General features: G+C 54.8%; 1 protein-coding gene across 1 annotated transcript in view; it reads left to right on the forward strand.

Moving 5' to 3' along the window:
- LOC115120970 (low-density lipoprotein receptor-related protein 6-like) overlaps window positions 1-23,944 on the forward strand; it is a 123,233-nt gene that overhangs the window by 56,472 nt on the left and 42,817 nt on the right. Inside the window, 3 exon segments of the mRNA XM_065017062.1 lie at window positions 13,224-13,440; window positions 22,962-23,251; window positions 23,676-23,902. Of these exon segments, the coding sequence (XP_064873134.1) occupies window positions 13,224-13,440; window positions 22,962-23,251; window positions 23,676-23,902 (734 nt within the window).

Consider the following 23,944-nt stretch of genomic DNA (forward strand, 5'->3'; position numbering starts at 1 on the left):
CTGACACACACTTCCCCTAGCAGCATCACAGGACCCTCTACCACTATGAACAGCCTGACACACACTTCCCCTAGCAGCATCACAGGACCCTCTACCACTATGAGCAGCATCACAGGACCCTCTACCACTATGAACAGCCTGACACACACGCTTCCCCTAGCAGCATCACAGGACCCTCTACCACTATGAACAGCCTGACACACACACTTCCCCTAGCAGCATCACAGGACCCTCTACCACTATGAACAGCCTGACACACACACTTCCCCTACAGCATCACAGGACCCTCTACCACTATGAACAGCCTGACACACACACTTCCCCTACAGCATCACAGGACCCTCTACCACTATGAACAGCCTAACACACACTTCCCCTACAGCGTCACAGGACCCTCTACCACTATGAACAGCCTGACACACACACTTCCCCTACAGCATCACAGGACCCTCTACCACTATGAACAGCCTGACACACACTTCCCCTAGCAGCATCACAGGACCCTCTACTACTATGAACAGCCTGACACACACTTCCCCTAGCAGCATCACAGGACCCTCTACCACTATGAACAGCCTGACACACACTTCCCCTAGCAGCATCACAGGACCCTCTACCACTATGAGCAGCATCACAGGACCCTCTACCACTATGAACAGCCTGACACACACGCTTCCCCTAGCAGCATCACAGGACCCTCTACCACTATGAACAGCCTGACACACACACTTCCCCTAGCAGCATCACAGGACCCTCTACCACTATGAACAGCCTGACACACACTTCCCCTACAGCATCACAGGACCCTCTACCACTATGAACAGCCTGACACACACTTCCCCTAGCAGCATCACAGGACCCTCTACCACTATGAACAGCATCACAGGACCCTCTACCACTATGAACAGCCTGACACACACTTCCCCTAGCAGCATCACAGGACCCTCTACCACTATGAACAGCCTGACACACACTTCCCCTACAGCATCACAGGACCCTCTACCACTATGAACAGCCTGACACACACACTTCCCCTACAGCATCACAGGACCCTCTACCACTATGAACAGCCTGACACACACTTCCCCTAGCAGCATCACAGGACCCTCTACTACTATGAACAGCCTGACACACACTTCCCCTAGCAGCATCACAGGACCCTCTACCACTATGAACAGCCTGACACACACTTCCCCTAGCAGCATCACAGGACCCTCTACCACTATGAGCAGCATCACAGGACCCTCTACCACTATGAACAGCCTGACACACACGCTTCCCCTAGCAGCATCACAGGACCCTCTACCACTATGAACAGCCTGACACACACACTTCCCTAGCAGCATCACAGGACCCTCTACCACTATGAACAGCCTGACACACACACTTCCCCTACAGCATCACAGGACCCTCTACCACTATGAACAGCCTGACACACACACTTCCCCTACAGCATCACAGGACCCTCTACCACTATGAACAGCCTGACACACACTTCCCCTACAGCGTCACAGGACCCTCTACCACTATGAACAGCCTGACACACACACTTCCCCTACAGCATCACAGGACCCTCTACCACTATGAACAGCCTGACACACACTTCCCCTACAGCATCACAGGACCCTCTACCACTATGAACAGCCTGACACACACACTTCCCCTAGCAGCATCACAGGACCCTCTACCACTATGAACAGCCTGACACACACACTTCCCCTAGCAGCATCACAGGACCCTCTACCACTATGAACAGCCTGACACACACACTTGCCCTACAGCATCACAGGACCCTCTACCACTATGAACAGCCTGACACACACACTTCCCCTAGCAGCATCACAGGACCCTCTACCACTATGAACAGCCTGACATACACTTCCCCTACAGCATCACAGGACCCTCTACCACTATGAGCAGCCTGACACACACTTCCCCTACAGCATCACAGGACCCTCTACCACTATGAACAGCCTGACACACACTTCCCCTAGCAGCATCACAGGACCCTCTACCACTATGAGCAGCATCACAGGACCCTCTACCACTATGAACAGCCTGACACACACGCTTCCCCTAGCAGCATCACAGGACCCTCTACCACTATGAACAGCCTGACACACACACTTCCCCTAGCAGCATCACAGGACCCTCTACCACTATGAACAGCCTGACACACACACTTCCCCTACAGCATCACAGGACCCTCTACCACTATGAACAGCCTGACACACACACTTCCCCTACAGCATCACAGGACCCTCTACCACTATGAACAGCCTAACACACACTTCCCCTACAGCGTCACAGGACCCTCTACCACTATGAACAGCCTGACACACACACTTCCCCTACAGCATCACAGGACCCTCTACCACTATGAACAGCCTGACACACACTTCCCCTAGCAGCATCACAGGACCCTCTACCACTATGAACAGCCTGACACACACTTCCCCTACAGCATCACAGGACCCTCTACCACTATGAACAGCCTGACACACACTTCCCCTAGCAGCATCACAGGACCCTCTACTACTATGAACAGCCTGACACACACTTCCCCTAGCAGCATCACAGGACCCTCTACCACTATGAACAGCCTGACACACACTTCCCCTAGCAGCATCACAGGACCCTCTACCACTATGAGCAGCATCACAGGACCCTCTACCACTATGAACAGCCTGACACACACGCTTCCCCTAGCAGCATCACAGGACCCTCTACCACTATGAACAGCCTGACACACACACTTCCCCTAGCAGCATCACAGGACCCTCTACCACTATGAACAGCCTGACACACACACTTCCCCTACAGCATCACAGGACCCTCTACCACTATGAACAGCCTGACACACACACTTCCCCTACAGCATCACAGGACCCTCTACCACTATGAACAGCCTGACACACACACTTCCCCTACAGCATCACAGGACCCTCTACCACTATGAACAGCCTAACACACACTTCCCCTACAGCGTCACAGGACCCTCTACCACTATGAACAGCCTGACACACACACTTCCCCTACAGCATCACAGGACCCTCTACCACTATGAACAGCCTGACACACACTTCCCCTACAGCATCACAGGACCCTCTACCACTATGAACAGCCTGACACACACACTTCCCCTAGCAGCATCACAGGACCCTCTACCACTATGAACAGCCTGACACACACACTTCCCCTACAGCATCACAGGACCCTCTACCACTATGAACAGCCTGACACACACTTCCCCTACAGCATCACAGGACCCTCTACCACTATGAACAGCCTGACACACACTTCCCCTAGCAGCATCACAGGACCCTCTACCACTATGAACAGCATCACAGGACCCTCTACCACTATGAACAGCCTGACACACACTTCCCCTAGCAGCATCACAGGACCCTCTACCACTATGAACAGCCTGACACACACTTCCCCTACAGCATCACAGGACCCTCTACCACTATGAACAGCCTGACACACACACTTCCCCTACAGCATCACAGGACCCTCTACCACTATGAACAGCCTGACACACACTTCCCCTAGCAGCATCACAGGACCCTCTACTACTATGAACAGCCTGACACACACTTCCCCTAGCAGCATCACAGGACCCTCTACCACTATGAACAGCCTGACACACACTTCCCCTAGCAGCATCACAGGACCCTCTACCACTATGAGCAGCATCACAGGACCCTCTACCACTATGAACAGCCTGACACACACGCTTCCCCTAGCAGCATCACAGGACCCTCTACCACTATGAACAGCCTGACACACACACTTCCCCTAGCAGCATCACAGGACCCTCTACCACTATGAACAGCGTGACACACACACTTCCCCTACAGCATCACAGGACCCTCTACCACTATGAACAGCCTGACACACACACTTCCCCTACAGCATCACAGGACCCTCTACCACTATGAACAGCCTGACACACACTTCCCCTACAGCGTCACAGGACCCTCTACCACTATGAACAGCCTGACACACACACTTCCCCTACAGCATCACAGGACCCTCTACCACTATGAACAGCCTGACACACACTTCCCCTACAGCATCACAGGACCCTCTACCACTATGAACAGCCTGACACACACACTTCCCCTAGCAGCATCACAGGACCCTCTACCACTATGAACAGCCTGACACACACACTTCCCCTAGCAGCATCACAGGACCCTCTACCACTATGAACAGCCTGACACACACACTTGCCCTACAGCATCACAGGACCCTCTACCACTATGAACAGCCTGACACACACACTTCCCCTAGCAGCATCACAGGACCCTCTACCACTATGAACAGCCTGACATACACTTCCCCTACAGCATCACAGGACCCTCTACCACTATGAGCAGCCTGACACACACTTCCCCTACAGCATCACAGGACCCTCTACCACTATGAACAGCCTGACACACACACTTCCCCTACAGCATCACAGGACCCTCTACCACTATGAACAGCATCACAGGACCCTCTACCACTATGAACAGCATCACAGGACCCTCTACCACTATGAACAGCCTGACACACACTTCCCCTACAGCATCACAGGACCCTCTACCACTATGAACAGCCTGACACACACTTCCCCTACAGCATCACAGGACCCTCTACCACTATGAACAGCCTGACACACACACTTCCCCTAGCAGCATCACAGGACCCTCTACCACTATGAACAGCCTGACACACACTTCCCCTAGCAGCATCACAGGACCCTCTACCACTATGAACAGCCTGACACACACTTCCCCTAGCAGCATCACAGGACCCTCTACCACTATGAACAGCATCACAGGACCCTCTACCACTATGAACAGCATCACAGGACCCTCTACCACTATGAACAGCCTGACACACACACTTCCCCTACAGCATCACAGGACCCTCTACCACTATGAACAGCCTGGCACACACTTCCCCTAGCAGCATCACAGGACCCTCTACCACTATGAGCAGCCTGACACACACACTTCCCCTACAGCATCACAGGACCCTCTACCACTATGAGCAGCATCACAGGACCCTCTACCACTATGAACAGCCTGACACACACTTCCCCTACAGCATCACAGGACCCTCTACCACTATGAACAGCCTGACACACACACTTCCCCTACAGCATCACAGGACCCTCTACCACTATGAACAGCCTGACACACACTTCCCCTAGCAGCATCACAGGACCCTCTACCACTATGAACAGCCTGGCACACACTTCCCCTAGCAGCATCACAGGACCCTCTACCACTATGAACAGCCTGACACACACACTTCCCCTACAGCATCACAGGACCCTCTACCACTATGAACAGCCTGACACACACACTTCCCCTACAGCATCACAGGACCCTCTACCACTATGAACAGCCTGACACACACTTCCCCTAGCAGCATCACAGGACCCTCTACCACTATGAACAGCCTGACACACACACTTCCCCTACAGCATCACAGGACCCTCTACCACTATGAACAGCCTGACACACACACTTCCCCTACAGCATCACAGGACCCTCTACCACTATGAACAGCCTGACACACACACTTCCCCTAGCAGCATCACAGGACCCTCTACCACTATGAACAGCCTGACATACACTTCCCCTAGCAGCATCACAGGACCCTCTACCACTATGAACAGCCTGACACACACACTTCCCCTAGCAGCATCACAGGACCCTCTACCACTATGAACAGCATCACAGGACCCTCTACTACTATGAGCAGCCTGACACACACTTCCCCTACAGCATCACAGGACCCTCTACCACTATGAGCAGCCTGACACACACTTCCCCTACAGCATCACAGGACCCTCTACCACTATGAACAGCCTGACACACACTTCCCCTACAGCATCACAGGACCCTCTACCACTATGAACAGCCTGACACACACTTCCCCTACAGCATCACAGGACCCTCTACCACTATGAGCAGCATCACAGGACCCTCTACCACTATGAACAGCCTGACACACACTTCCCCTAGCAGCATCACAGGACCCTCTACCACTATGAACAGCCTGACACACACACTTCCCCTACAGCATCACAGGACCCTCTACCACTATGAACAGCCTGACACACACTTCCCCTACAGCATCACAGGACCCTCTACCACTATGAGCAGCCTGACACACACACTTCCCCTACAGCATCACAGGACCCTCTACCACTATGAGCAGCATCACAGGACCCTCTACCACTATGAACAGCCTGACACACACACTTCCCCTAGCAGCATCACAGGACCCTCTACCACTATGAACAGCCTGACACACACACTTCCCCTAGCAGCATCACAGGACCCTCTACCACTATGAACAGCCTGACACACACTTCCCCTAGCAGCATCACAGGACCCTCTACCACTATGAGCAGCATCACAGGACCCTCTACCAATATGAACAGCCTGACACACACACTTCCCCTAGCAGCATCACAGGACCCTCTACCACTATGAACAGCCTGACACACACTTCCCCTACAGCATCACAGGACCCTCTACCACTATGAACAACCTGACACACACTTCCCCTAGCAGCATCACAGGACCCTCTACCACTATGAACAGCCTGACACACACTTCCCCTAGCAGCATCACAGAACCCTCTACCACTATGAACAGCCTGACACACACTTCCCCTAGCAGCATCACAGGACCCTCTACCACTATGAACAGCCTGACACACACTTCCCCTAGCAGCATCACAGGACCCTCTACCACTATGAACAGCCTGACACACACTTCCCCTACAGCATCACAGGACCCTCTACCACTATGAACAGCCTGACACACACTTCCCCTAGCAGCATCACAGGACCCTCTACTACTATGAACAGCCTGACACACACTTCCCCTAGCAGCATCACAGGACCCTCTACCACTATGAACAGCCTGACACACACTTCCCCTAGCAGCATCACAGGACCCTCTACCACTATGAGCAGCATCACAGGACCCTCTACCACTATGAACAGCCTGACACACACGCTTCCCCTAGCAGCATCACAGGACCCTCTACCACTATGAACAGCCTGACACACACACTTCCCCTAGCAGCATCACAGGACCCTCTACCACTATGAACAGCCTGACACACACTTCCCCTACAGCATCACAGGACCCTCTACCACTATGAACAGCCTGACACACACACTTCCCCTACAGCATCACAGGACCCTCTACCACTATGAACAGCCTGACACACACTTCCCCTACAGCGTCACAGGACCCTCTACCACTATGAACAGCCTGACACACACACTTCCCCTACAGCATCACAGGACCCTCTACCACTATGAACAGCCTGACACACACTTCCCCTACAGCATCACAGGACCCTCTACCACTATGAACAGCCTGACACACACACTTCCCCTAGCAGCATCACAGGACCCTCTACCACTATGAACAGCCTGACACACACACTTCCCCTAGCAGCATCACAGGACCCTCTACCACTATGAACAGCCTGACACACACACTTGCCCTACAGCATCACAGGACCCTCTACCACTATGAACAGCCTGACACACACACTTCCCCTAGCAGCATCACAGGACCCTCTACCACTATGAACAGCCTGACATACACTTCCCCTACAGCATCACAGGACCCTCTACCACTATGAGCAGCCTGACACACACACTTCCCCTACAGCATCACAGGACCCTCTACCACTATGAACAGCATCACAGGACCCTCTACCACTATGAGCAGCATCACAGGACCCTCTACCACTATGAACAGCCTGACACACACACTTCCCCTACAGCATCACAGGACCCTCTACCACTATGAACAGCCTGACACACACTTCCCCTAGCAGCATCACAGGACCCTCTACCACTATGAACAGCCTGACACACACACTTCCCTACAGCATCACAGGACCCTCTACCACTATGAACAGCCTGACACACACACTTCCCTAGCAGCATCACAGGACCCTCTACCACTATGAACAGCCTGACACACACACTTCCCCTAGCAGCATCACAGGACCCTCTACCACTATGAACAGCCTGACACACACACTTCCCCTAGCAGCATCACAGGACCCTCTACCACTATGAACAGCCTGACACACACTTCCCCTAGCAGCATCACAGGACCCTCTACCACTATGAACAGCCTGACATACACTTCCCCTAGCAGCATCACAGGACCCTCTACCACTATGAACAGCCTGACACACACTTCCCCTACAGCATCACAGGACCCTCTACCACTATGAACAGCATCACAGGACCCTCTACTACTATGAGCAGCCTGACACACACTTCCCCTACAGCGTCACAGGACCCTCTACCACTATGAGCAGCCTGACACACACTTCCCCTACAGCATCACAGGACCCTCTACCACTATGAACAGCATCACAGGACCCTCTACCACTATGAACAGCATCACAGGACCCTCTACCACTATGAACAGCCTGACACACACTTCCCCTAGCAGCATCACAGGACCCTCTACCACTATGAACAGCCTGACATACACTTCCCCTACAGCATCACAGGACCCTCTACCACTATGAGCAGCCTGACACACACTTCCCCTACAGCATCACAGGACCCTCTACCACTATGAACAGCCTGACACACACACTTCCCCTACAGCATCACAGGACCCTCTACCACTATGAACAGCATCACAGGACCCTCTACCACTATGAACAGCATCACAGGACCCTCTACCACTATGAACAGCCTGACACACACTTCCCCTACAGCATCACAGGACCCTCTACCACTATGAACAGCCTGACACACACTTCCCCTACAGCATCACAGGACCCTCTACCACTATGAACAGCCTGACACACACTTCCCCTACAGCATCACAGGACCCTCTACCACTATGAACAGCCTGACACACACTTCCCCTAGCAGCATCACAGGACCCTCTACCACTATGAACAGCCTGACACACACTTCCCCTACAGCATCACAGGACCCTCTACCACTATGAACAGCCTGACACACACACTTCCCCTACAGCATCACAGGACCCTCTACCACTATGAACAGCCTGACACACCCTTCCCCTAGCAGCATCACAGGACCCTTATCTCAACACCCTCCCTCCTTTTCCGAAGGGAGGTCATATGACCAGGGAGTTATTACCTGATTGGTGGACAGGATCTGGAAGCGTTCTGGCTCAACGTAGTGTGTCTGGTGGACCGGTTCTGGAGGGCATTGAAAGCGTTCTGGCTCAACGTAGTCTCTGGTGGACCGGTTCTGAAGGGCATTGGAAGTGTTCTGGCGCAACGTAGTCTCTGGTGGACCGGTTCTGGAGGGCATTGAAAGCGTTCTGGCTCAACGTAGTCTCTGGTGGACCGGTTCTGGAGGGCATTGGAAGTGTTCTGGCTCAACGTAGTCTCTGGTGGACCGGTTCTGGAGGGCATTGGAAGCGTTCTGGCTCAACGTAGTCTCTGGTGGACCGGTTCTGGAGGGCATTGGAAGTGTTCTGGCTCAACGTAGTCTCTGGTGGACCGGTTCTGGAGGGCATTGGAATCGTTCTGGCTCATCGTAGTCTCTGGGGAACCGGTTCTGAAGCCCTGTTTGCTCTGGCACCATAGATTCTCCTTAGAAGCTGCTACCAAGTTGGTAACATAGAAACGTTGCTTCATAGCAACTCAGACTCTCCATGAAGAGAGTTTCTCCTTGAAAACATCTTGCTCTTGTAAACATTTAAGACTAGTCTACATCATGGCCAGCTGGATCAGTACCTCAGTCCAGAGCCCAGGCAGCAGTGAGGTCCTCCTATGAGGACTAGTCTACATCATGGCCAGCTGGATCAGTACCTCATCCCAGAGCCCAGGCAGCAGTGAGGTCCTCCTATGAGGTCTAGTCTACATCATGGCCAGCTGGATCAGTACCTCATCCCAGAGCCCAGGCAGCAGTGAGGTCCTCCTATGAGGTCTAGTCTACATCATGGCCAGCTGGGTCAGTACCTCAGTCCAGGCATGACTGAGGTCCTCCTATGAGGACTAGTCTACATCATGGCCAGCTGGATCAGTACCTCAGTCCAGATCCCAGGCAGCAGTGAGGTCCTCCTATGAGGTCTAGTCTACATCATGGCCAGCTGGATCAGTACCTCAGTCCAGAGCCCAGGCAGCAGTGAGGTCCTCCTATATGAGGACTAGTCTACATCATGGCCAGCTGGATCAGTACCTCATCCCAGAGCCCAGGCAGCAGTGAGGTCCTCCTATGAGGACTAGTCTACATCATGGCCAGCTGGATCCCCCTCAGAAACCCAATCGTAACATTTCTGCACTTTTCGGGGTGTTGCCAGCTGAGCCACCGTGGAGCCTTGGTGACTGGTGGTGTTGGGTCGAGATGTAATGCAGGGAGGGGTCGATGTGAGTCCTACTTCTTTACATTTCCCTCCACGGGCCTCTAACTTCCATATGGAAACGACTAGTTTCAAAGACATCCTTTGTTTTCTACAGTTGGCATCCTCACACAGCATATCATATGTTCCAACACATCGGCCAGTGGTTGGTTTTAATCTGGGGGCTCTGAAGCCATACCCCCCCCCCAGGTGGTAGCCTGGGTCGGCTAGTGGTTGGTTTTAATCTGGGGGCTCTGAAGCCATACCCCCCCCCAGGTGGTAGCCTGGGTCGGCTAGTGGTTGGTTTTAATCTGGGGGCATTGCTGAAGCCATACCCCCCCCCAGGTGGTAGCCTGGGTTCTGGGTCTGCTAGTGGTTGGTTTTAATCTGGGGGCTCTGAAGCCATACCCCCCCCCAGGTGGTAGCCTGGGTCTGCTAGTGGTTGGTTTTAATCTGGGGGCTCTGAAGCCATACCCCCTCCCGGTGGTAGCCTGGGTCTGCTAGTGGTTGGTTTTAATCTGGGGGCTCTGAAGCCATACCCCCCCCCCAGGTGGTAGCCTGGGTTCTGGGTCTGCTAGTGGTTGGTTTTAATCTGGGGGCTCTGAAGCCATACCCCCAGGTGGTAGCCCCCTGCTAGTGGTTGGTTGGTGGTGGTAGCCTGGGTTCTGGGTCTGCTAGGTTGGTTGGTTTTAATCTGGGGGCTCTGAAGCCATACCCCCCCCCAGGTGGTAGCCTGGGTTCTGGGTCGGCTAGTGGTTGGTTTTAATCTGGGGGCTCTGAAGCCATACCCCCCCCCAGGTGGTAGCCTGGGTTCTGGGTCGGCTAGTGGTTGGTTTTAATCTGGGGGCTCTGAAGCCATACCCCCAGGTGGTAGCCTGGGTTCTGGGTCGGCTAGTGGTTGGTTTTAATCTGGGGGCTCTGAAGCCATACCCCCCCCAGGTGGTAGCCTGGGTTCTGGGTCTGCTAGTGGTTGGTTTTAATCTGGGGGCTCTGAAGCCATACCCCCCAGGTGGTAGCCTGGGTTCTGGGTCTGCTAGTGGTTGGTTTTAATCTGGGGGCTCTGAAGCCATACCCCCCCAGGTGGTAGCCTGGGTTCTGGGTCTGCTAGTGGTTGGTTTTAATCTGGGGGCTCTGAAGCCATACCCCCAGGTGGTAGCCTGGGTTCTGGGTCTGCTAGTGGTTGGTTTTAATCTGGGGGCATTGCTCTGAAGCCATACCCCCCCCCCCCCCTCCCGGTGGTAGCCTGGGTTCTGGGTCTGCTAGGTTGGTTGGTTTTAATCTGGGGGCATTGCTCTGAAGCCATACCCCCCCAGGTGGTAGCCTGGGTTCTGGGTCTGCTAGGTTGGTTGGTTTTAATCTGGGGGCATTGCTCTGAAGCCATACCCCCCCCCGGTGGTAGCCTGGGTTCTGTGCCTGCTAGGTTGGTTGGTGGTGGTAGCCTGGGTCTGCTAGGTTGGTTGGTGGTGGTAGCCTGGGTCTGCTAGGTTGGTTGGTGGTGGTAGCCTGAGTTCTGGGTCTGCTAGGTTGGTTGGTGGTGGTAGCCTGGGTTCTGGGTCTGCTAGGTTGGTTGGTGGTGGTAGCCTGAGTTCTGGGTCTGCTAGGTTGGTTGGTGGTGGTAGCCTAGGTTCTGGGTCTGCTGGTGGTGGTAGCCTGGGTACTGGGTCTGCTGGTGGTGGTAGCCTGGGTACTGGGTGTGCTGGTGGTGGTAGCCTGGGTACTGGGTCTGCTCCAGAACGAGGTTTTGATCTAGAACAAGGTTTTTGCGGGCCAGAGCCACATCTGGTTCTGATTTGCTGCCTCCCACTCCAGCTGCGGGTTCCCCTCTTTTAGAACAGCCCCAGAATGTGAAACACACCCCACTGTGGACACACGTTTGTTTTACTATCCTTGTGGGGACCAATATGATTCCCATTCTAAATCATTAGGCCACCTCACTGAGAAAGGACACTGAGTGTACAACACATCAGGGACACCTTCCTAACATCTGATCCTCACTGAGAAAGGACACTGAGTGTACAACACATCAGGGACACCTTCCTAACATCTGATCCTCAATGAGAAAGGACACTGAGTGTACAACACATCAGGGACACCTTCCTAACATCTGATCCTCACTGAGAAAGGACACTGAGTGTACAACACATCAGGGACACCTTCCTAACATCTGATCCTCACTGAGAAAGGACACTGAGTGTACAACACATCAGGGACACCTTCCTAACATCTGATCCTCCACAGCCTCAATGAGAAAGGGTTCCACAGGAACGCTGGTCCATATTGAGCTCCAATGCTTCCCACAGTGCTGGCCCATGTTGAGCTCCAATGCTTCCCACAGTGCTGGCCCATGTTGAGCTCCAATGCTTCCCACAGTGCTGGCCCATGTTGAGCTCCAATGCTTCCCACCGTTGTGTGAAGTTGGCAGGAAGTGGATCTCTATTCCGACGAGCTCGTTCCATCTCATCCCCACAGATGCTCAGTTAGATTGAGATCTGGTGACTGGGCAGTAAGCTGAATAGGAGGGAGGCCCGGAGGGAGGCCTGGGGGGGGTGTATCTTCGGTAGGAGGGAGGCCCGGAGGGGGGTCTCTTCGGTAGGAGGGAGGCCCGGGAGGCCTGGGGGGGGGTGTGTGTGTATCTTCGGTAGGAGGGAAGCCCGGGGGGGGTCTCTGAGCTCCTATCTGAACTTATTGGTTTGGTCTTCAAGCTGTTCACTGGTTTATCCTCTGATTCTCTGTCCCCCTCTCTGTCCCCCTCTCTCTCCCCTTCTCTCTCTGTCTCTCTCTCCCCTTCTCTCTCTGTCTCCCCCCCTCTCTGTCCCTCTCTCCCCGTCTCTCCCTCTCCCCCAGGTGATGTGTATGGACGGTTCAGGCAGGAGGATCCTGGTAGAAGATAAGCTACCTCACATCTTTGGCTTCACTCTGCTGGGGGACTATGTGTACTGGACAGACTGGCAGAGACGCAGCATCGAGAGGGTCCACAAACACACCATGGAGAGAGAGTTCATCATAGACCAGCTACCAGACCTGATGGGGCTCAAAGCTACATACGTACACCAGACCTTCGGTAGGTAACACAGCCTGAACCCTGACCCCTGACCCCACGGGGCTCATAGCTACATATGTACACCAGACCTTCGGTAGGTAGCACAGCCTGACCCCTGACCCCACGGGGCTCAAAGCTACATATGTACACCAGACCTTCGGTAGGTAACACAGCCTGAACCCTGACCCCACGGGGCTCATAGCTACATATGTACACCAGACCTTCGGTAGGTAGCACAGCCTGACCCCTGACCCCACGGGGCTCAAAGCTACATATGTACACCAGACCTTCGGTAGGTAACACAGCCTGAACCTGACCCCTGACCCCACGGGGCTCAAAGCTACATATGTACACCAGACCTTCGGTAGGTAACACAGCCTGAACCCTGACCCCTGACCCCACGGGGCTCATAGCTACATATGTACACCAGACCTTCGGTAGGTAGCACAGCCTGACCCCTGACCCCACGGGGCTCAAAGCTACATATGTACACCAGACCTTCGGTAGGTAGCACAGCCTGAACCTGACCCCTGACCCCACGGGGCTCAAAGCTACATATGTACACCAGACCTTCGGTAGGTAACACAGCCTGAACCTGACCCCTGACAGCCATATGTACCCCAGACCCCACAGCCTGACCCCACGGGGCTCATAGCTACATATGTACACCAGACCTTCGGAGGGGGTAGCACAGCCTGAACCTGACCCCTGACCCCACGGGGCTCAAAGCTACATATGTACACCAGACCTTCGGTAGGTAGCACAGCCTGAACCTGACCCCTGACCCCACGGGGCTCAAAGCTACATATGTACACCAGACCTTCGGTAGGTAGCACAGCCTGAACCCTGACCTCACGGGGCTCATAGCTACATATGTACACCAGACCTTCGGTAGGTAGCACAGCCTGACCCCTGACCCCACGGGGCTCATAGCAACATATGTACACCAGACCTTCGGTAGGTAACACAGCCTGAACCTGACCCCTGACCTCACGGGCCTCATAGCTACATATGTACACCAGACCTTCGGTAGGTAGCACAGCCTGAACCTGACCCCACGGGGCTCAAAGCTACATATGTACACCAGACCTTCGGTAGGTAGCACAGCCTGAACCTGACCCCTGACCCCACGGGGCTCATAGCTACATATGTACACCAGACCTTCGGTAGGTAGCACAGCCTGACCCCTGACCCCACGGGGCTCATAGCTACATATGTACACCAGACCTTCGGTAGGTAGCACAGCCTGAACCTGACCCCATGGGGCTCAAAGCTACATATGTACACCAGACCTTCGGTAGGTAGCACAGCCTGACCCTGACCCCACGGGGCTCAAAGCTACATATGTACACCAGACCTTCGGTAGGTAGCACAGCCTGAACCCTGACCTCACGGGGCTCATAGCTACATATGTACACCAGACCTTCGGTAGGTAGCACAGCCTGAACCCTGACCTCACGGGGCTCATAGCTACATATGTACACCAGACCTTCGGTAGGTAGCACAGCCTGAACCTGACCCCTGACTTCACGGGGCTCAAAGCTACATACGTACACCAGACCTTCGGTAGGTAACACAGCCTGAACCTGACCCCTGACCCCACGGGGCTCATAGCTACATATGTACACCAGACCTTCGGTAGGTAGCACAGCCTAAACCTGACCCCTGACCCCACGGGGCTCATAGCTACATATGTACACCAGACCTTCGGTAGGTAACACAGCCTGAACCTGACCCCTGACCCCACGGGGCTCATAGCTACATATGTACACCAGACCTTCGGTAGGTAGCACAGCCTGACCCCTGACCCCACGGGGCTCATAGCTACATATGTACACCAGACCTTCGGTAGGTAGCACAGCCTGCCTGACCCCTGACCCCACGGGGCTCAAAGCTACATATGTACACCAGACCTTCGGTAGGTAGCACAGCCTGACCCCTGACCCCACGGGGCTCAAAGCTACATATGTACACCAGACCTTCGGTAGGTAACACAGCCTGAACCTGACCCCTGACCCCACGGGGCTCAAAGCTACATATGTACACCAGACCTTCGGTAGGTAGCACAGCCTGAACCTGACCCCTGACCTCACGGGGCTCAAAGCTACGTATGTACACCAGACCTTCGGTAGGTAACACAGCCTGAACCCTGACCCCACGGGGCTCATAGCTACATATGTACACCAGACCTTCGGTAGGTAACACAGCCTGAACCTGAACCCTGACCCCACGGGGCTCATAGCTACATATGTACACCAGACCTTCGGTAGGTAACACAGCCTGAACCTGACCCCACGGGGCTCATAGCTACATATGTACACCAGACCTTCGGTAGGTAGCACAGCCTGAACCCTGACCTCACGGGGCTCATAGCTACATATGTACACCAGACCTTCGGTAGGTAGCACAGCCTGACCCCTGACCTCACGGGGCTCAAAGCTACATATGTACACCAGACCTTCGGTAGGTAGCACAGCCTGAACCTGACCCCTGACCTCACGGGGCTCAAAGCTACATATGTACACCAGACCTTCGGTAGGTAACACAGCCTGAACCCTGACCCCACGGGGCTCATAGCTACATATGTACACCAGACCTTCGGTAGGTAGCACAGCCTGAACCCTGACCTCACGGGGCTCATAGCTACATATGTACACCAGACCTTCGGTAGGTAGCACAGCCTGACCCCTGACCTCATGGGGCTCAAAGCTACATATGTACACCAGACCTTCGGTAGGTAGCACAGCCTGAACCCTAAACTCACGGGGCTCATAGCTACATATGTACACCAGACCTTCGGTAGGTAGCACAGCCTGACCCCTGACCCCACGGGGCTCAAAGCTACATATGTACACCAGACCTTCGGTAGGTAGCACAGCCTGAACCTGACCCCACGGGGCTCATAGCTACATATGTACACCAGACCTTCGGTAGGTAGCACAACCTGAACCCTGACCTCACGGGGCTCAAAGCTACATATGTACACCAGATCTTCGGTAGGTGACACAGCCTGAACCTGACCCCTGACCTCACGGGGCTCAAAGCTACATATGTACACCAGACCTTCGGTAGGTAACACAGCCTGAACCCTGACCCCACGGGGCTCAAAGCTACATATGTACACCAGACCTTCGGTAGGTAGCACAGCCTGAACCTGACCCCACGGGGCTCATAGCTACATATGTACACCAGACCTTCGGTAGGTAGCACAGCCTGAACCTGACCCCTGACCCCACGGGGCTCAAAGCTACATATGTACACCAGACCTTCGGTAGGTAGCACAGCCTGAACCTGACCCCTGACCCCACGGGGCTCAAAGCTACATATGTACACCAGACCTTCGGTAGGTAGCACAGCCTGAACCCTGACCTCACGGTGCTCATAGCTACATATGTACAACAGACCTTCGGTAGGTAGCACAGCCTGACCCCTGACCCCACGGGGCTCAAAGCTACATATGTACACCAGACCTTCGGTAGGTAGCACAGCCTGAACCTGACCCCACGGGGCTCAAAGCTACATATGTAGCACAGCCTGAACCTGACCCCTGACCCCACGGGGCTCATAGCTACATATGTACACCAGACCTTCGGTAGGTAGCACAGACTGACCCCTGACCCCACGGGGCTCATAGCTACATATGTACACCAGACCTTCGGTAGGTAGCACAGCCTGAACCTGACCCCTGACCCCACGGGGCTCAAAGCTACATATGTACACCAGACCTTCGGTAGGTAGCACAGCCTGACCCCTGACCCCACGGGGCTCAAAGCTACATATGTACACCAGACCTTCGGTAGGTAGCACAGCCTGAACCCTGACCTCACGGGGCTCATAGCTACATATGTACACCAGACCTTCGGTAGGTAGCACAGCCTGACACCTGACCTCACGGGGCTCAAAGCTACATATGTACACCAGACCTTCGGTAGGTAGCACAGCCTGAACCCTGACTTCACGGGGCTCATAGCTACATATGTACACCAGACCTTCGGTAGGTAGCACAGCCTGAACCCTGACCTCACGGGGCTCATAGCTACATATGTACACCAGACCTTCGGTAGGTAGCACAGCCTGAACCTGACCCCTGACCTCACGGGGCTCAAAGCTACATACGTACACCAGACCTTCGGTAGGTAACACAGCCTGAACCTGACCCCTGACCCCACGGGGCTCATAGCTACATATGTACACCAGACCTTCGGTAGGTAGCACAGCCTGAACCTGACCCCTGACCCCACGGGGCTCAAAGCTACATATGTACACCAGACCTTCGGTAGGTAGCACAGCCTGACCCCTGACCCCTGACCCCACGGGGCTCAAAGCTACATATGTACACCAGACCTTCGGTAGGTAGCACAGCCTGAACCCTGACTTCACGGGGCTCATAGCTACATATGTACACCAGACCTTCGGTAGGTAGCACAGCCTGAACCCTGACCTCACGGGGCTCATAGCTACATATGTACACCAGACCTTCGGTAGGTAGCACAGCCTGAACCTGACCCCTGACCTCACGGGGCTCAAAGCTACATACGTACACCAGACCTTCGGTAGGTAACACAGCCTGAACCTGACCCCTGACCCCACGGGGCTCATAGCTACATATGTACACCAGACCTTCGGTAGGTAGCACAGCCTGAACCTGACCCCACGGGGCTCAAAGCTACATATGTACACCAGACCTTCGGTAGGTAGCACAGCCTGAACCTGACCCCTGACCCCACGGGGCTCAAAGCTACATATGTACACCAGACCTTCGGTAGGTAGCACAGCCTGAACCTGACCCCTGACCCCACGGGGCTCATAGCTACATATGTACACCAGACCTTCGGTAGGTAACACAGCCTGAACCTGACCCTTGACCCCACGGGGCTCAAAGCTACATATGTACACCAGACCTTCGGTAGGTAACACAGCCTGAACCTGACCCCTGACCCCACGGGGCTCATAGCTACATATGTACACCAGACCTTCGGTAGGTAGCACAGCCTGACCCCTGACCCCACGGGGCTCATAGCTACATATGTACACCAGACCTTCGGTAGGTAGCACAGCCTGAACCTGACCCCTGACCCCACGGGGCTCAAAGCTACATATGTACACCAGACCTTCGGTAGGTAACACAGCCTGAACCTGACCCCTGACCCCACGGGGCTCATAGCTACATATGTACACCAGACCTTCGGTAGGTAGCACAGCCTGAACCTGACCCCACGGGGCTCAAAGCTACATATGTACACCAGACCTTCGGTAGGTAGCACAGCCTGAACCTGACCCCTGACCCCACGGGGCTCAAAGCTACATATGTACACCAGACCTTCGGTAGGTAGCACAGCCTGAACCCTGACCCCACGGGGCTCAAAGCTACATATGTACACCAGACCTTCGGTAGGTAGCACAGCCTGAACCTGAACCCTGACCCCACGGGGCTCATAGCTACATATGTACACCAGACCTTCGGTAGGTAACACAGCCTGAACCTGACCCCTGACCCCACGGGGCTCAAAGCTACATATGTACACCAGACCTTCGGTAGGTAGCACAGCCTGACCCCTGACCCCACGGGGCTCATAGCTACATATGTACACCAGACCTTCGGTAGGTAGCACAGCCTGACCCCTGACCCCACGGGGCTCAAAGCTACATATGTACACCAGACCTTCGGTAGGTAGCACAGCCTGACCCCTGACCCCACGGGGCTCAAAGCTACATATGTACACCAGACCTTCGGTAGGTAACACAGCCTGAACCTGACCCCTGACCCCACGGGGCTCAAAGCTACATATGTACACCAGACCTTCGGTAGGTAACACAGTCTGAACCTGACCCCTGACCCCATGGGGCTCAAAGCTACATATGTACACCAGACCTTCGGTAGGTAGCACAGCCTGAACTTGACCCCTGACCCCACAGGCTCATAGCTACATATGTACACCAGACCTTCGGTAGGTAGCACAGCCTGAACCCTGACCCCACGGGGCTCATAGCTACATATGTACACCAGACCTTCGGTAGGTAGCACAGCCTGAACCTGAACCCTGACCCCACGGGGCTCATAGCTACATATGTACACCAGACCTTCGGTAGGTAACACAGCCTGACCCCTGACCCCACGGGGCTCATAGCTACATATGTACACCAGACCTTCGGTAGGTAGCACAGCCTGAACCCTGACCTCACGGGGCTCATAGCTACATATGTACACCAGACCTTCGGTAGGTAGCACAGCCTGACCCCTGACCCCACGGGGCTCATAGCTACATATGTACACCAGACCTTCGGTAGGTAGCACAGCCTGAACCCTGACCCCTGACCCCACGGGGCTCAAAGCTACATATGTACACCAGACCTTCGGTAGGTAGCACAGCCTGACCCCTGACCCCACGGGGCTCAAAGCTACATATGTACACCAGACCTTCGGTAGGTAACACAGCCTGAACCTGACCCCTGACCCCACGGGGCTCAAAGCTACATATGTACACCAGACCTTCGGTAGGTAACACAGCCTGAACCTGACCCCTGACCCCACGGGGCTCAAAGCTACATATGTACACCAGACCTTCGGTAGGTAGCACAGCCTGAACCTGACCCCTGACCCCACGGGGCTCATAGCTACATATGTACACCAGACCTTCGGTAGGTAGCACAGCCTGAACCCTGACCCCACGGGGCTCATAGCTACATATGTACACCAGACCTTCGGTAGGTAGCACAGCCTGAACCCTGACCCCTGACCCCACGGGGCTCATAGCTACATATGTACACCAGACCTTCGGTAGGTAACACAGCCTGAACCTGACCCCTGACCCCACGGGGCTCATAGCTACATATGTACACCAGACCTTCGGTAGGTAGCACAGCCTGACCCTGACCCCACGGGGCTCATAGCTACATATGTACACCAGACCTTCGGTAGGTAGCACAGCCTGAACCCTGACCCCTGACCCCACGGGGCTCAAAGCTACATATGTACACCAGACCTTCGGTAGGTAGCACAGCCTGACCCCTGACCCCACGGGGCTCAAAGCTACATATGTACACCAGACCTTCGGTAGGTAACACAGCCTGAACCTGACCCCTGACCCCACGGGGCTCAAAGCTACATATGTACACCAGACCTTCGGTAGGTAACACAGTCTGAACCTGACCCCTGACCCCACGGGGCTCAAAGCTACATATGTACACCAGACCTTCGGTAGGTAGCACAGCCTGAACTTGACCCCTGACCCCACAGGCTCATAGCTACATATGTACACCAGACCTTCGGTAGGTAGCACAGCCTGAACCCTGACCCCACGGGGCTCATAGCTACATATGTACACCAGACCTTCGGTAGGTAGCACAGCCTGAACCTGAACCCTGACCCCACGGGGCTCATAGCTACATATGTACACCAGACCTTCGGTAGGTAACACAGCCTGACCCCTGACCCCACGGGGCTCATAGCTACATATGTACACCAGACCTTCGGTAGGTAGCACAGCCTGAACCCTGACCTCACGGGGCTCATAGCTACATATGTACACCAGACCTTCGGTAGGTAGCACAGACTGACCCCTGACCCCACGGGGCTCAAAGCTACATATGTACACCAGACCTTCGGTAGGTAGCACAGCCTGAACCTGACCCCTGACCCCACGGGGCTCAAAGCTACATATGTACACCAGACCTTCGGTAGGTAGCACAGCCTGACCTGACCCCTGACCCCACGGGGCTCAAAGCTACATATGTACACCAGACCTTCGGTAGGTAACACAGCCTGAACCTGACCCCTGACCCCACGGGGCTCAAAGCTACATATGTACACCAGACCTTCGGTAGGTAACACAGTCTGAACCTGACCCCTGACCCCACTGGGCTCAAAGCTACATATGTACACCAGACCTTCGGTAGGTAGCACAGCCTGAACCTGACCCCTGACCCCACGGGGCTCATAGCTACATATGTACACCAGACCTTCGGTAGGTAGCACAGCCTGAACCCTGACCCCACGGGGCTCATAGCTACATATGTACACCAGACCTTCGGTAGGTAGCACAGCCTGAACCTGAACCCTGACCCCACGGGGCTCATAGCTATATATGTACACCAGACCTTCGGTAGGTAACACAGCCTGACCCCTGACCCCACGGGGCTCATAGCTACATATGTACACCAGACCTTCGGTAGGTAGCACAGCCTGAACCCTGACCTCACGGGGCTCATAGCTACATATGTACACCAGACCTTCGGTAGGTAGCACAGCCTGACACCTGACCTCATGGGGCTCAAAGCTACATATGTACACCAGACCTTCGGTAGGTAACACAACCTGAACCCTGACCTCACGGGGCTCATAGCTACATATGTACACCAGACCTTCGGTAGGTAACACAACCTGAACCTGAACCCTGACCTCACGGGGCTCATAGCTACATATGTACACCAGACCTTCGGTAGGTGACACAGCCTGAACCTGACCCCTGACCTCACGGGGCTCAAAGCTACATATGTACACCAGACCTTCGGTAGGTAACACAGCCTGAACCCTGACCCCACGGGGCTCATAGCTACATATGTACACCAGACCTTCGGTAGGTAGCACAGCCTGAACCTGAACCCTGACCCCACGGGGCTCATAGCTACATATGTACACCAGACCTTCGGTAGGTAACACAGCCTGAACCTGACCCCACGGGGCTCATAGCTACATATGTACACCAGACCTTCGGTAGGTAGCACAGCCTGAACCCTGACCTCACGGGGCTCATAGCTACATATGTACACCAGACCTTCGGTAGGTGACACAGCCTGAACCCTGACCTCACGGGGCTCAAAGCTACATATGTACACCAGACCTTCGGTAGGTAACACAGCCTGAACCCTGACCCCACGGGGCTCAAAGCTACATATGTACACCAGACCTTCGGTAGGTAACACAGCCTGAACCTGACCCCTGACCCCACGGGGCTCATAGCTACATATGTACACCAGACCTTCGGTAGGTGACACAGCCTGAACCTGACCCCACGGGGCTCATAGCTACATATGTACACCAGACCTTCGGTAGGTGACACAGCCTGAACCTGACCCCAGTCATCCAGACTGTCGGATTCTCCTGCTCATCTCTTCTGCCCCTGAGATGGTGATTAACACAGACAGAGAATAAACTTTACATCCCCCTCTCCTCCTACTGCCTCCCCCTCTCCTCCTACTGCCTCCCCCTTCTCCTACTGCCTCCCCCTCCCCCTCCCCTCTCCTCCTACTGCCTCCCCCTCTCCTCCTACTGCCTCTCCCTTATCCTCTCTCCCCCTCTTCTCCTCTCTCCCCCTCTCCTCCTACTGCCTCCCTCTCTTCTCTCCTCTCTCTCCTCCTACTGCCTCCCCCTCTTCTCCTCTCCCCCTCTCCTCCTACTGCCTCCCTCTCTTCTCCTCTCTCCCCTCTCCTCCTACTGCCTCCCTCTCTTCTCTCCTCTCTCTCCTCCTACTGCCTCCCCCTCTTCTCCTCTCTCTCCTCCTACTGCCTCCCCCTCTCTCCTCCTCTCTCTCCTCCTCTCCCAGGTACCAACCTGTGTGCGGAGGCTAATGGTGGGTGTAGCCACCTATGCCTGTATACGCCGGTGGGCGTCCAATGTGCCTGTCCCATTGGTCTAGAGCTGATAGCTGACCTGTCCACCTGCATCGTACCAGAAGCCTTCCTCCTCTTCTCCCGACACACAGACATCAGACGCATCTCCTTGGAAACAAACAACAACAACGTGGCCATCCCGCTGACCGGGGTGAAAGAGGCGTCTGCACTCGACTTTGACATCACCGACAACCGCATCTACTGGACAGATATCACACTGAAGGTAAGGAGGGAGGTGTCTCTCTCTGGCTCGGAGCCATCAGTTCACGTAGCAGGCTGATAAAGCCCAGATTACCTTCAGCACAATAGTAACCCCTCTCCCCTCTCTCCTCTCCTCTCCTTTCCTCTCTCTTCTCTCTCTCCCCTCCCTCTCCCTCTCTCCCTCTCCCCTCTCTCCTCTCTCCCTCTCTCCTCTCCCTCTCTCCTCTCTCTCTCTCCTCTCTCTCTCTCTCTCTCCCTCCCTCTCCTCTCCTCCCCTCTCTCTCCCTCTCTCTCCCCTCTCTCCTCCCTCTCTCCTCCCTCTCTCCTCCCTCTCTCCTCCCTCTCTCTCCTCTCTCTCTCTCCCCCTCTCTCTCTCTCCTCTCCTCCTCTCCTCTCCTCCCTCCTCTCTCCTCCTCTCCTCTCTCCTCTCTTTTCTCTCCCTCCAGACAATCAGTCGTGCGTTTATGAACGGCAGCGCTCTGGAACACGTGGTGGAGTTTGGCCTGGACTACCCAGAAGGCATGGCGGTGGACTGGTTGGGGAAGAATCTGTACTGGGCCGACACGGGGACCAATCGTATCGAGGTGGCCAAGCTGGATGGACAGCACAGACAGGTCCTAGTCTGGAAGGATCTGGACAGCCCTCGAGCCCTGGCACTGGACCCTGCTGAGGGGTAGGTACTGACTCACCCTGCTGAGGGGTAGGTACTGACTCA

Source organism: Oncorhynchus nerka, unplaced genomic scaffold (assembly GCF_034236695.1).
Source record: "Oncorhynchus nerka isolate Pitt River unplaced genomic scaffold, Oner_Uvic_2.0 unplaced_scaffold_311, whole genome shotgun sequence".
Taxonomy (NCBI): Eukaryota; Metazoa; Chordata; class Actinopteri; order Salmoniformes; family Salmonidae; genus Oncorhynchus; species Oncorhynchus nerka.